Source organism: Triturus cristatus, chromosome 11 (genome assembly GCF_964204655.1).
Source record: "Triturus cristatus chromosome 11, aTriCri1.1, whole genome shotgun sequence".
Classification (NCBI taxonomy): Eukaryota; Metazoa; Chordata; class Amphibia; order Caudata; family Salamandridae; genus Triturus; species Triturus cristatus.
Window position 1 is genome coordinate 740,355,205 of NC_140594.1, and position 13,775 is coordinate 740,368,979.

General features: G+C 46.1%; 1 protein-coding gene across 1 annotated transcript in view; it reads left to right on the top strand.

The window, feature by feature from the left end:
- CUL3 (cullin 3) overlaps positions 1–13,775 on the top strand; it is a 611,025-nt gene that overhangs the window by 243,066 nt on the left and 354,184 nt on the right. Inside the window, exon 8 of the mRNA XM_085634401.1 lies at positions 5,671–5,847. Within this exon, the coding sequence (XP_085490527.1) occupies positions 5,671–5,847 (177 nt within the window). The remainder of the gene's footprint in view (positions 1–5,670; positions 5,848–13,775) is intronic.

Here is a 13,775-nt window from a genome sequence, read left to right on the forward strand (position 1 = left end):
CTGCCAACATATGGCGCATAGCCAACACTCAAGCGCTCCTCGCTCGCTACGATAGAGCGCACTATGACACATTGGAGCAACTACTCCAACATCTCCCTGACCAGTTCAAAGAAGGTGCAGAAATTCTTATCAGAGAGGGACAGCTACTCACAAATGCTTCCATCAAGTGTGCACTAGATGCCGCAGACACGGCTGCCAGGGCCATAAACACAAGCGTCATGCTGCGACGACATGCCTGGTTGCGAATCTCCGGATTCAAACCTGAGGTGCAAAATAATATACTCAACCAGCCTGTTAACCCCGACTATTTATTCGGACCGGAGGTTGACACCACCCTTGAGAAAATAAAAAAGGACACGGACACCGCAAAGTCCATGGGGGCTCTCCAGACTCAGTCCTTTCGGAGCAGCTCCTTTCGTCGCCCCAGAAATAGAGGAGCAGGTAGAGGACAGGGGTCACAGCAGACATACAACAAGGGCAATACACAAACCACCTACGATAAAAACACCCGGGGTGGATATCGTGGCTCCAGTACAAAGGGAAGAGGACGCGGCTACGGCAACACCAGGTCCTCCCCCCAAGAACAAGCAGTGACGCCCTCTCCCTTCCTCCCGACCACATAACACCTGTCGGGGGAAGGCTACAAAGGTTCCTGTCCACGTGGAACTCCATCACCACGGACAGGTGGGTCAAAGATATTGTCAAATACGGTTACTGTCTAGAGCTAACCTCCACTCCACCCACAATACCTCCAAGAAACCGTCCTATGTCCTCAGAGCACTTAACGCTCTTACAGCAGGAGGTGCAAAGTATGCTTCTAAAAGGCGCTATAGAGGTCGTACCCGTCCACGATCAGGGTACGGGAGTGTACTCCCTCTACTTTTTAATACCGAAAAAGGACGGGTCACTCAGACCTATATTAGACCTAAGACCCCTGAACCGGTACATTCTTTCCGAGCACTTTCACATGCTCACTCTCCAGCAAGTCCTTCCGCTTCTCAAGCAGGGAGACTTCCTAGCCACGCTAGACCTCAAGGATGCGTATTTCCACATACCCATTCACCCCTCACACAAAAAATACCTCAGGTTCACTGTTCAGGGGCAGCACTACCAATTCAAAGTCCTTCCCTTCGGCGTGACAACAGCACCCAGGGTTTTCACGAAGTGCCTAGCTACTGTGGCGGCACATCTACGGAGGCAGCACGTACACGTCTACCCCTACCTGGACGACTGGCTCGTTCAAGCACAATCAGCCCAGCAATGTGCCAACCACATGTCCCGCACCATTCACCTCCTTCACAGTCTGGGATTCTCACTAAATTACCCGAAATCCCATCTCCAGCCCGCACACGTACAACAGTACCTAGGTGCGACTATAGACACTCTGGCGGCCACAGCTCAGCCAAATTTAGAGAGGATCAACAGCATGCAAATGCTGATCTCCAGGTTCAAACCCCAACACTCACTTCCAGCGCGAGTGTTCATGCAGTTGATAGGCATGATGGCCTCCTGCATCTTCATAGTCCCACACGCGAGACTACATATGCGCCCGCTTCAGGAGTGCTTAGCACGTCCGTGGAATCGGGCTCAAGGACAGTTGAAAGACCTAGTGTTGGTGAGCGGTCGGGCATACAACTCTCTGCATTGGTGGAATCCACAAAACCTTTGCAAGGGCCGACCGTTCCAAGAGCCTGTTCCACAAATAGTACTGACAGCGGACGCGTCTCTCCAGGGATGGGGAGCTCATGTACTCCACTACACAGTGCAGGGACTATGGACGACACAACAGAAGAAGATGCACATCAACCTTCTGGAACTGATGGCAATCTTCCTGGCCATGAAGGCATTCAAAGTACATCTGTGCAACAAAGTCGTGTTGATCCGGACGGACAACATGACTGCCATGTACTACATACAGAAGCAGGGAGGAACACACTCTCCACAGTTGTCTCATCTGGCTCAGAGCATGTGGAAGTGGGCCATTCAGAGGAACATGTTTCTCATGGCAGAGCACCTCCCGGGCAAGGACAACCAGATGGCGGATCTGCTCAGCAGACACAGCCACCAGATGCACGAGTGGGAGCTACACCCTTCAGTACTCCAACCGTACTTCCAGCAGTGGGGTCATCCAGAAATAGACCTCTTCGCCACAAGCGAAAACGCAAAATGCCAAAGCTTTGCCGCCAGGTTCCCACATCCGCAGTCGCAGGGCAATGCGATATGGATGAACTGGTCCGGCAGATTTGCGTACGCTTTTCCCCCAGCGCCGTTGATACCGCTGGTGGCTCGCAAACTCAGACAACACTCCCTGACACTCGTCCTAGTTGCTCCTACGTGGGCACGCCAGCCATGGTACACCACCTTCCTCGACCTTTCCGTGGTGCCGCATCAAAGGCTGCGGATCAAACCCGCGCATTTGACGCAGAACCATGGAGAGATTCAGCACCCAGATCCGCAACAGCTGAACCTGGCAATCTGGCTCCTGAAGTCCTAGAGTTCGGCTACCTCAACCTGCCACCTGACTGTATGGACATCATCAAGGAGGCCAGGAGACCCACTACAAGAGCTTGCTATGCAGCCAAATGGAAAAGGTTCGTCATTTATTGCACTAATAATGACATTAACCCGCTGGACGCATCCATCCAAAACATCATTTGTTACCTCTTACACCTATACCGATGCAATCTGGCGTACACCTCTATACGTGTCCATTTGACCGCAATATCAGCCTATCTGCAAACCAGGCAGCACCTCTCACTATTCAGAGTGCCTGCCATCAAAGCATTCTTGGAAGGACTCAAACGAGTCATTCCACCAAGCCACCCACCGGCTCCAATGTGGAACCTCAACCTGGTCCTCACACGCCTGATGGGTCCACCCTTTGAACCTCTCCACTCATGCGAGATTCAATTCCTCACCTGGAAAGTAGCTTTCCTGGTAGCGATCACTTCTTTAAGAAGAGTTAGTGAACTCCAGGCACTAACAGTTCAAGAGCCATTTATACAGGTTCACGCCAACAGGGTCGTACTACGTACCAACCCCAAATTCATGCCCAAGGTAATATCGCAGTTCCACATGAATCAAACTATTGAACTGCCCGTTTTCTTCCAAAACCCACAAACTGTCGCGGAAAGAGCACTCCATACACTAGATGTAAGGAGGGCCCTCATGTACTACATCGACAGGACTAAACCCTTTAGGAAGACAAAACAACTGTTTGTTGCCTTTGCCCCACACCACAAAGGTAACGCCATCTCCAAAGCAGGGATAGCCAGATGGATAGTTAAGTGTATTCAAATTTGTTATCAAAAGGCAAAACGCACATTAACTATTCCCCCACGAGCCCACTCAACACGTAAGTTAGGGGCCTCCATGGCTTTTCTAGGAAATATTCCCCTGCATGATATATGTAGAGCAGCCACCTCGTCCACTACATACACATTTACCAAACACTATTGTGTAGATGTGCAATCAAAACAGCAGGCAGCTGTAGGACAGGCTGTTCTCAAAACTCTTTTTCAGACCGCTGCAGCTGGCACTGGTAGCCGCCGCTAATAGAGGGCACTGCTATACATTCTATGCACAGATATGAATTCAGCAGCCCACATGCCTCGAACTGAATATGCTACTTACCAGTATGCATCTGTTCTTGGCATGTAGGGCTGCTGACATTCATATCGCCCTCCCTCCTCCCCGGCGCCTGTAGCAGCTGCAGCTCTCAGAATTACTGTAAGCATGGTCATCACTTTCTGTATCTACTCCATCACTGCCACAATGGCGAAAAACAATCTGAGGATGGAGAGGATGCCCATGCGCACTGTAGTCCAGGGTAGGAGTCACCTATCCCAGGATACTTCGAAGACTCTTCCAGGACAACAACGTGCAAACATCCGGACCCAACACTAGGCGGCGATCTATGCACAGATATGAATGTCAGCAGCCCTACATGCCAAGAACAGATGCATACTGGTAAGTAGCATATTCAATATATATCTTCTGGTGCCTCATCAGCAAAGAAACACAAACCTGAATTTTCAATAAAACAACTTTTATGGGGTAAGGGGGTGCCCTAATTCATCATCCATGGGTGGGTCATTGAGCAGAGACAAAATATTTCTTGCCATTTGTTTATTGACTGTACATCTAGTCGAAACCTACTCTAGTCAAAAGTAGTGTTTTGAAGATAGCACTGCAGAGGAAGTAAGAGTATTTATGAGGAGCGATTCTAGGTTCCAGCAAAACAAACCCCAACCATCCAGGCTGACTTATTGACATTGTTGGTTCCTGTGGTCCAAGACTAGTCCAAGAGCTCTACTGTATGGTAAGGCTTTGCCATGTAAAAGAGCCCCAGAAATATCCAAATTAATTTGATCTGACTGACAGTCACTCAAGATTTAGGCGTAGAAGTAGGTGAGTGAAGTACTTTGCTCCGTGAATAAGGCATAGAGGCTGGGGAAGGTCATGACCATGGAAGCTGGACAAGCTTGGTATGGAGTTTTTTAAGACAACCTACGTAAAGAGGGAAAAGGCATAGGCTCGGAAATCTGAGTGAGCCAAAAAGGTCATCTCTAGCATAGGCTTCTTTTTCCAGTTCAGTTTTTAATATGACTCTTTACACATGTAAAGGATGTTATGCGGATTAATCTCCTGGTTTTGAAGGTCCAGCATCCAATCACTGAAAACATTAGTTCAGTTGTTGGGACCAGGGGCCATTGAGGACTGTCAGCTGTTTCTCAGGTCTGCCTCTGTCTAAAATACAGATTCAGGTTTGGTTTGGAATGAAGAAAAGCAGTGAGCTCAAAAGGAAGATAATCTCGCAAAATACCTACTAGGAGGAGTTTACTGTGTTAGAACCCCCTTTAATTGATTTTTATTTGGTACTCCTCCATCATTTGGTGACACAGTGTGATGATTGTTGTCCCTCCATGTATGCAAGTACACCCTCCCCTAGAATAACAGCCATTTGTGTGAAGCATTTTTGTGTGCTTCATAGGTTTACTCAGTCAGTCTTGTTTGAAAGGCTGCTCCCTCGATGCAGATATTACTCTGAAATGTATTAATGTCATTTGGGGTTAAGGTTCTCTTCACAGCCGCCTAATCAAATTCAGTTTTAAACTTAAGATGCTGCAGCACCAACCTTTCATGAAATGGTAACCTGTGAATGCATCCTCAGGGAAGAAGTTTGCTTTGGATTCACTTGTAATCATTTTACTGCATCAACTAAATCTGGATTTTGTAGAGCATGCATAGGGCAATGAATGGAATCTCTGGTAAGTCATTCAAAATGTGATAACTAGGGAGCGAGATCTGAGCTTTCTGTTTGCCCACGATTCAGCAGAAATGGTTAAGCTACTGCTCCTCAATCAAGCTCCTCTATTGTCCTTGGGAGAAACACAATTGCTAAATAGCATTAAAAAAAGATTATTAGTAGGTATTTTGGAAACATTTTAACATTCTTCTTGACATTCATGTGCATTGTTTCTGGGTTTCTTTGTTGGGAATGACTTCAATTGATTGTGATTTGTGGCGAGAATAAACTATAATGGAAACTTTGCTAGTGAGTTTGTAAATGTTAGTATTTTTTGCTTTCATTTGTGTATATAATATTTATATTGAAGTTCATAGCATTCTCACGATTGTACCTTTAAATCGTATAATTTCTTTTAATAGGGACTACTGGACTTGAAAAGTCGATTTGATCGCTTTCTTCAGGAATCCTTCAACAACGATCGGCTCTTTAAACAGACTATTGCTGGTGACTTTGAGTATTTCCTTAATCTCAACTCCAGGTCTCCAGAATACCTCTCATTATTTATTGACGATAAACTCAAAAAAGGAGTCAAGGGAGTAAGTACAAGTTATGTTTGAGACATATGTTACCTTGACTTTAAGCTGGGCTTCTGGAATTATGCGGCCAGGAGTACCAAATTATATGGCCGGATAAATTATGCATCAGAGAAGGTAAATTATGAGCCGTAATGCTGCACATTTTGTGATAGTGTCACTTCATATTTTTTTTTTCATTTTTACAATTGTTAACATAAGGCATAGATTGCCCCTCGTTAGTACCAGTATCACCCACATGTAGTAATACGCAACAAAGTGACAAATCAACATATCTAAAGGGTCTTCCACCATTTGGCAACATGTCTGCATTTTAGTAACATTTGATAAGTTTGAGCTAGAAACAAAAACATATTTTTGTTAAAATCTGCAGATTATACAGCAGATATGTGGCAAATGCATCAAATTTGTAATTATGAGGAACACACCTTGGCCTCAAAACTCATAATTTCACTGGCCGTGACTATAACCATGTGTCTTTCCATTAAGTTCTTCTGTGTTGTTCTATGGAAATTCACTATTTTGTCAAATGAGAGAGGGATTTAACATGTCAGTTTGCCCATTTCATTTACTCGCTTTAAACCACAGACTGCATATCAGATTGCTTAAAAAGTATGGGAAAAACGTAATGCCTCGAACGTGGTTGCCATGCTCTCAAGTTTGAATGAGGAGCAGCATGGTTTTATATCCGGATAATACAGGGCAGAGGGGATCAAACTGTATAGACAACTTGGGAGTGAGTGATAGAATTGGAATAGAAGCGGGCTGCGTAGTGGGGAGTAGGGCAAGGACTGTGGTAAGAACGGTGAGCAAGCGAACAAGTTTCTGTCTCTGTTCCTCTTTTATATCATTCTTTGCTCCATGTCTTCCTCCATACAAACACTTAACATATTTTATGCAGAGCAAATCTGTCTGGCACCTTTGCCACAACCCTTAGTAAATTTATGTAGCTGCGTTAACTGATTCTTCTGCCCCAAGACATACCTTAACAAAAAATGTCACACGTTTAGTATTTTTGCATTCTAAAATTATTAATAGCTTTCAGCATGGTTAAATGATTTAAATGCCTGCCACTGACATATGTGATCATCTGCTATCACAAGTTTGGATTCCAGCAAGACCAACTCAGCCATTTATCCTTTCTATGTTATGTCATTAAGCTGAGTACTATTAAATTGGACAATACTGACACCTATTTGTTGTAGTGTTTAGAAACCATTAGCTTGGTATGAATTGCCAGATAATAAATGATAACAATGAAAGTAATTCAAAACACATACCAATATCTGGTATTATTTCTGCAGGTTTTTGCCCACTCTGTGTTCTTGGGTCAGTTACTTAGAGCCATCAGAACTAGATCTCAAAGCATGGGGCTTATTTGGAAAGCAGAAAGGGAGCGATATAATGATCAAGCTGAAGCGAAGAGTAGCAGCCATACTAGGGTACAAGGAAAAAAAATGTTTGTGTAACAAAGTCTAACCAAGAACAAATCATGATGGGGAACACAAAACTTTCCCTGATGGGGAAGAGACCTTGTAATATCTTGCTCTTGTCCCCAGTTTGCACCTTTTTACTCTCCTCCCTCTTCCCATTCTCTATTCTTAAAGCTTCTCCCTCCACTTTCCGTATACCAGTCTTATCACCCTGTCTCTCGCTAACTCTTTTATGCACAAACTCAATGTAGGGAATGTAGGGATGAATGTGACTGGGACAGATCTTGTTTGTGACCTAAACAGTTCCAATGAACAAGCCAGTGAATCAAATAAATCTACTCATAAAAATAACCTGAATAAAACATATACGCTAATGTCTGTTATTTTGGGCGATCAGTAGGTATTCTGAGTCATTCACATAGCTCATCCAACCTATCCACATGGACACATTCTATTCCCTATCTTCGATAAAGTGTGTAATGGTGGTGGTAATGTGTGAACAGTGGTGGCTGAGCGTGCATTTGTTACAGGCACTTAGCAACCACTCTGACAGATGGTCCTTTAAAAATCTCAAACCTCCAAAAACCTGTTGATAGCTATCACATGCGCACACAGATGCATCCATAGAACACCTGCACTTGGAATTGCATTTACTCAATTGGCCCATGCCATCCTTCACTTGTATCCTCTGGATGTGCATGCACACTTTTCTAACTCCCTTCAAATATAGGGTCTCTTTATTTGTCCAATGTGATCAACGTATCATTTGTAGAAGAGCTGATGCTGTTAAGTTCCTAGTGTGTTAATTTTAATGCAGGCCTTTTCATGTCTGCTATCATACTCACTCTGGATATCCTGTTACCACCCATCGACCAACACCTCGTTCGTTCATCAGTGGGCAGAAAATAAATGTTTAACTTAATAGAAATATGATTCTGGAAGTAAGCACCTACTTACCAACTTTCCATGTTTTTCAAAGTTTCTTGGCCAGCCAATCTTAACCGACATCTGAAACCCACTAATAGACTTGCTAGGATGCACATAATTCAAAGGTACAGTTTTGATATTTGTCTATTGAATTTGTACTGACATTTGCTCCCAGCACAAAATGACCTGTAAACAGCCCGTTAGCAATATGTATCTTCTGTAAATTTACATATTTAGCATACTTTCCCTATGTAGTTTTGGAAGATGTCTATTGCAACTAGTTTTTCTTTCAGTGTTCCAGACATTACAAAGGGTTTCAAATAAGTAGCTGTGCATAAACACAAGTGCTTTTTCATTGACCGTATCAACCCCTGCCAAAACAAAGATGGTGGGCAAACTATACTATTGTGGCAAGAAAACAGGGGTTTCACTGAAAATGTTTCCTGGAACATTGGAAAATGATTATGGTGAAGCATACATGGAGTGAGATTTGTTTTAGGGCCTCCCCAGATAAGTTATCAAGAAGACTAAGAAGAAAGACATCAGTTCTGTCTTGAAGCGATTAGTTCATTGTTTATATTTAAATCTGTGCATCGAATTGTGTTGATCTGATATAGACTTCTAGACTCTGATTCCTTACCACAGAATAATCACCAGGTGTCAGAGTGGATCCGTAAAATCTTAAGCAGTACCCATGCGTGCCAGTAAGTGGCATTAACGGTCCTACGTCTGCCTTGCCTGCGCCTGATCTGACATGCCCGGTGCCTATATAGGTACCACCCAAGCACGTTTTCAAGAGTTCCTTTATTTCCATGCTATCAGAGTGGAGCTCTGTGGTCAATTTTGACCACGTTTTTGACATCAGAGTTGCCTTTATTTTTTATTTTTTTTAGCAATTCTTATCCCAATGTGCTAGAGATGTCCCCTAAAAAGCAAATGGGTTTTTAACCCTGAGGAGCGTGTCGCAGGCAAATGTCTGTGATAGCCAAACACTCCCCCTTTATGGTTTGCCTATGGTTTGCCTATGGTGTCTGGAGTGGGTCCACTACTCCAGGAACTGTCCAGACTGCCGCAGCATGAATCCCAAAGAGATTCAGGAGTGGGAGATGAAGCTTGTGGCCGCCCGACATCCGAGACTATGCACCATTCCAGGTCCCGGTGACATCGAAAGTCCTGGACCCAGGCTGCTCTTATGTCATCAGTACGTAAGTCCGAGTGCTCTTTAACTTCACCGTGCCAGTCCAAGTAATAGGACGAGGCTCTGAGCCAACGCTGTACGTTTAGGCCCCACTCCTGCATTCCATCAACGGAGCCTGTGCTCTGTCCGTTCCATTCCTCCTCGGGTTTCCTGGAACTGGAGCAACCACTGTCCAATTCAGGGAGTTTTGAGGCTATTAACCTCATTCTTTTGGCCTTTTTGACGCCTCTGAACACCTTCAGGCACTACAGGTCGTGGATGCCCACTGACTGGATTTCTGGTGGCAGGTTCACTCTCTGTGCCAGTGTGGGCCCTCTGGATCCAGTTCCGAACTGACCCTGGTTGCGACTCAATGACCTTCATCGGGATTCAGTCTTGTGGTGCCGTTCGTGGCGCAGCTGACCCTATAGTCATTCCAGACTCAAGACACTTAGCCAGACTGGTGTTGTGCAGTGTTGACACGTGCTGACAGGACTCCAGTGATTGTCAGACAGTGGCTCCCTTCCTTTACCGGTTCTGTGGGGATTTTGGCTGGGGCAGTTCTGAGGACCCCCATGACTACCCTAATCCTCATGAAGCACCTTTGGCCTAATCAGAAGACTGCTACTGGTATGTGTAGCCGTCCAATGCAAGTGGTCTGAACACCTTGCCAGGTGCTGGGTTGGTCTCATCCCTGTGTGATTATTGTGGAAGGTGCCTCTTCCGCTGTGGTGGTAAGGAGGGAAGCTGAGGTCCTCAACTTCCACCTGCTCTCTGTGGAAGTCAAGGCCAATATCTTGACAGAGGTGCTTCTGCCGTAGATCTCCCATGCAGAACCCCTACTGCTCTTTAAAGAAGCCCTCTCTGATGTTCTGCTCGGGGCTTTGGCCAAGCCCTGCACATGTACTCCAGTGCACAGGACGATTGCACGTCGCTACTGCCCCACTCCTGGATACCAGCTTTCCTCACCAAGCCCCCCATCCCCTGAGAAACTGGTGGTGTAGACCTCTATCCAGTGTGAATCCTGGCATTCCCTACCACTCCACTGGATAGAGAATCCTTGAGGCTAGATACTTTTGAGAAGAGGATTTTTTTTCTGCCAGCCTTGCACTGTGGTCTGCGAACACCACGTGCCTCTTGGTCTGCTGTAGCCACACTGTGTGGGGCTCTGTTGTGTAAGTGCTGCCTATGGTCTCTGAGGCGGTAAAAGGCATCCTGAACCGAGCTGTTGCCGATGACAGGAACGCAGCAAAGTTTGGCATCAGATGCGGGCTGCCCAACTCTGACTCGCTGGGCAGAGCCATTGCATCATAGGTGGCATTCTGCTTCCTCCCCTGGCTGCTGCATCTGGCTTTTCGGAGGATGTTCAGGCAACCCTTATGGGCATGCCCTTCAATGGCACTCATCTTTTCGGCAACAACGCTGATTCATAGTTTTAGTACTTCAAAGAGCGTAAGGTCACTGTATAGTCGTTGGAACGTGCCATAGTCTTACACTAGCCTCACTCTTCTTTTCTCTCCTTTCGTGGTTATGGGAGGTGCTAACAGCTACATCCTTCCCAACAGAGTTGCCCCAGCCTTTTCATGGTATGTCCCATGGAAACCAAAGCCTGAAATCTGTCCAGTCTGCCATCAAGAGGGTGCCAGCATCAGAAGTAGGTCAAGTTTGTTATTCCTGCTACCTTCTGGTGCCAAAGAAGGACAGAGACATCTTAACGATCTTAGATCCGCTTTCTCTCAATACCTTCCCACAAAATAATAAATTCAAGACTCTCAGTTCCTGTCTGTTAGACCCTGGAGAGTGGATGGTAGTGTTGGACCTCCAGGACGCCTGTTTTTACATCCCGTTGCCTACGGTTTACTGGGCAAGGAGCATTTCCACTTTGCTGTGCTACCTGTTGATCTCACCAGTGTACCTCGGGTGTTAATGAAGGTGATGGCGGTAGTTGCAGCCAATCTGCAGAGGTCAGCGGTCCCAGTCATGCCCTACCGTGACACCTAACTGCTGAAGGTGGGCTCGCCCCGTTTGGTCGTCACCCTCCTCCATACTTCAGCAGACCTCCTGCATTCACTGGGGTTCACTATCAACATGCTCAAGTCAAACCTGTCTCCTTCTCAGACTCTCCCTTTCATCTGAGCCATTCTGGACGCAGTGCATTTCTGCGCCTACCCTCTGGAGAGTCCAGGACATTGGTGCTATGATCGCAGTATTTCAACCTCAGTCCTGTATTTCAGAGAGACGAACTCTGAGACTGCTGGGTCTGATGTCCTCCTGGTGAAGTACTCTCAATGGCATATGCGGGCTCTGCAGTTGGATCTTAAGTCCCAGGGGAAACCGCATCGGGACCATCTCTCCAAACTGGTCCAGATTTCGAGGGAGACTGTTGAAGATCTGCAGTAGTGGTTAAAGGACCGTGATTGGGTCATTAGCCAGACCCTTCTTATTACCATCCTCAGTGCTGATGGTAGTAATCGATGCATCACTTCTTGGCTCGGGCGGCCATCTGGGAAAGGTGGTGATCAAAGGCCCCTGGTCTCCGGCGGCGAGACTGCTCCACATCAATCTTCTGGAGCCGAGGCTGATTCGCTTGACATTTGAAAGCTTACCTGCCATCTATCGACGAAGCCTTGCGAACTGCGAATTGAGTCTGCATCTAGTGGTAACTCAAGGTCTTTTTCAGGACTGGGGAGAACTTCGGCTATATATGTTTGCCACCTCCGAGAACGCGCAGTGTCACCACTTATGCTTGCTTGAGTTTCCAAAGCGGCTCCCGCTCTGAAGCATTTTGATGATGCCGCCAATACCTCTCCTTCTCTGAGTTCTGAAAAAGGTCAGAACTGATCGGGTCCAATCCATCCTGGTGGCTATGGATTGGGTGCAAAGACTGGTATGCAGAACTCCTGAGCATATTCATCTGTCCTCCGACCAGGCTACCCTTTCGGGAGAATCTACTGTTGCCGCAACAGGGCAGGGTCCTGCGTAAGAACATGCTCGCAATCTGCCTGCATGTATGGCGATTAAACCGCAACAGTTGAGGGTCTTCAGCCTTCCTTCCACGGTCTGTAATGTCTTCTTGGCAGCAATGTGTCCATCAATAAAAACTGTATATGCCTGCTGTTGGGACAAGTTTGTGGTTTGGTGTCCTGAGAAACACATTGACCCACTTTCTGCATTTCTGTCTGAAATGTTTGTGTTTGTTTCGCCCTCCGCTTGGCAAGACCTTGCTCTGAGCACATTTAAGGGGTGTCTTTCAGTCTTCTCTGCATTTTTGTGAATACTGGATCAACCCTCCCTGCTTGTCACCATTTGCGACAGGTTTACTTTAAGGTCTTCAGCAGGTGTTTCCTCCTAAAACATCCGCTATGCTCCAGTGGAATCTTAATTTGGTTTTATCCTATTTGGTGTGTTCTCCCTTTGAACCCATGTATAGTTGTCCTCTCTGACTTTTGACAATCAAGACTGTGTTCTTGGTGACATCACATCAGGCAGGAGAGTCAGCGAACTGCAGGTTCTCTCCAGTCAGCCTCCATACACCAGCTTATTTATAGATAACCTGGTTCTCTGAACCCATGCATCTTTTCTCCCCAAGGTTGTGACACCCTTTCCCGTTGACCAAAACATCAAGCTTCTGACTTTCTTTGCTCCAGCTGACACCGCCAAGGAGGAAGAGCGACTCACCTGCCTAGACCCTAAAAGGGCACTGTAATTCTTTTATCGATTGTACTTAATAACACCAGCTGGACGATCAACGCTTTGTAGGGTTAACTGACATAAAGAAGGGGAAGGCAGTGCAGAAACCTACCATCTTCTGTTAGATTGTACTCTGCATTACGTTCTGCTACGTATTAGCCAGGATACAACCCCCTTTGGGTTTGCGGGCGCATAACACCAGAAATAAAGCTGTCTTCTGTATAAGCTCTTGGAGTCCCTGTCTTGGATATCTGGCAGATTGCTATGTGGGTATCCTTGCACAGGTTTACCAAACACTACTGCCTTAACCGTCCAGTCCCTCATGACGGGCACTTTACCTGTTCGGTCTTCAATGACTTTTTGGACTGAGCCATTTCACAGGTTCACCTCCAAGGAGTTATTGCTTTGGTATATCGTCTAACCTAAGGAATCTGCAGCTAGAAATATATGTCAGAAGAGCACGTTACTCACCTTCAGAAACACTTATCTGGTAGAGGCTCTAGCTGCAGATTCCTTACTGTCCCTCCCTTCCTCCCTATTCTGCTAGCTGGACTTTTCTGGCTAAAATGTCCCTTTTATGCCCTTAGAATCTGCACACTGGTCAACCAGCCTTCTGTTGGGGCTCTGTGCTTCTGGTGCGGGAATACTGATTTGTAAGAAACTGATGTCTGCACACTGTTGTGGAGTATATATGAGCACCACGC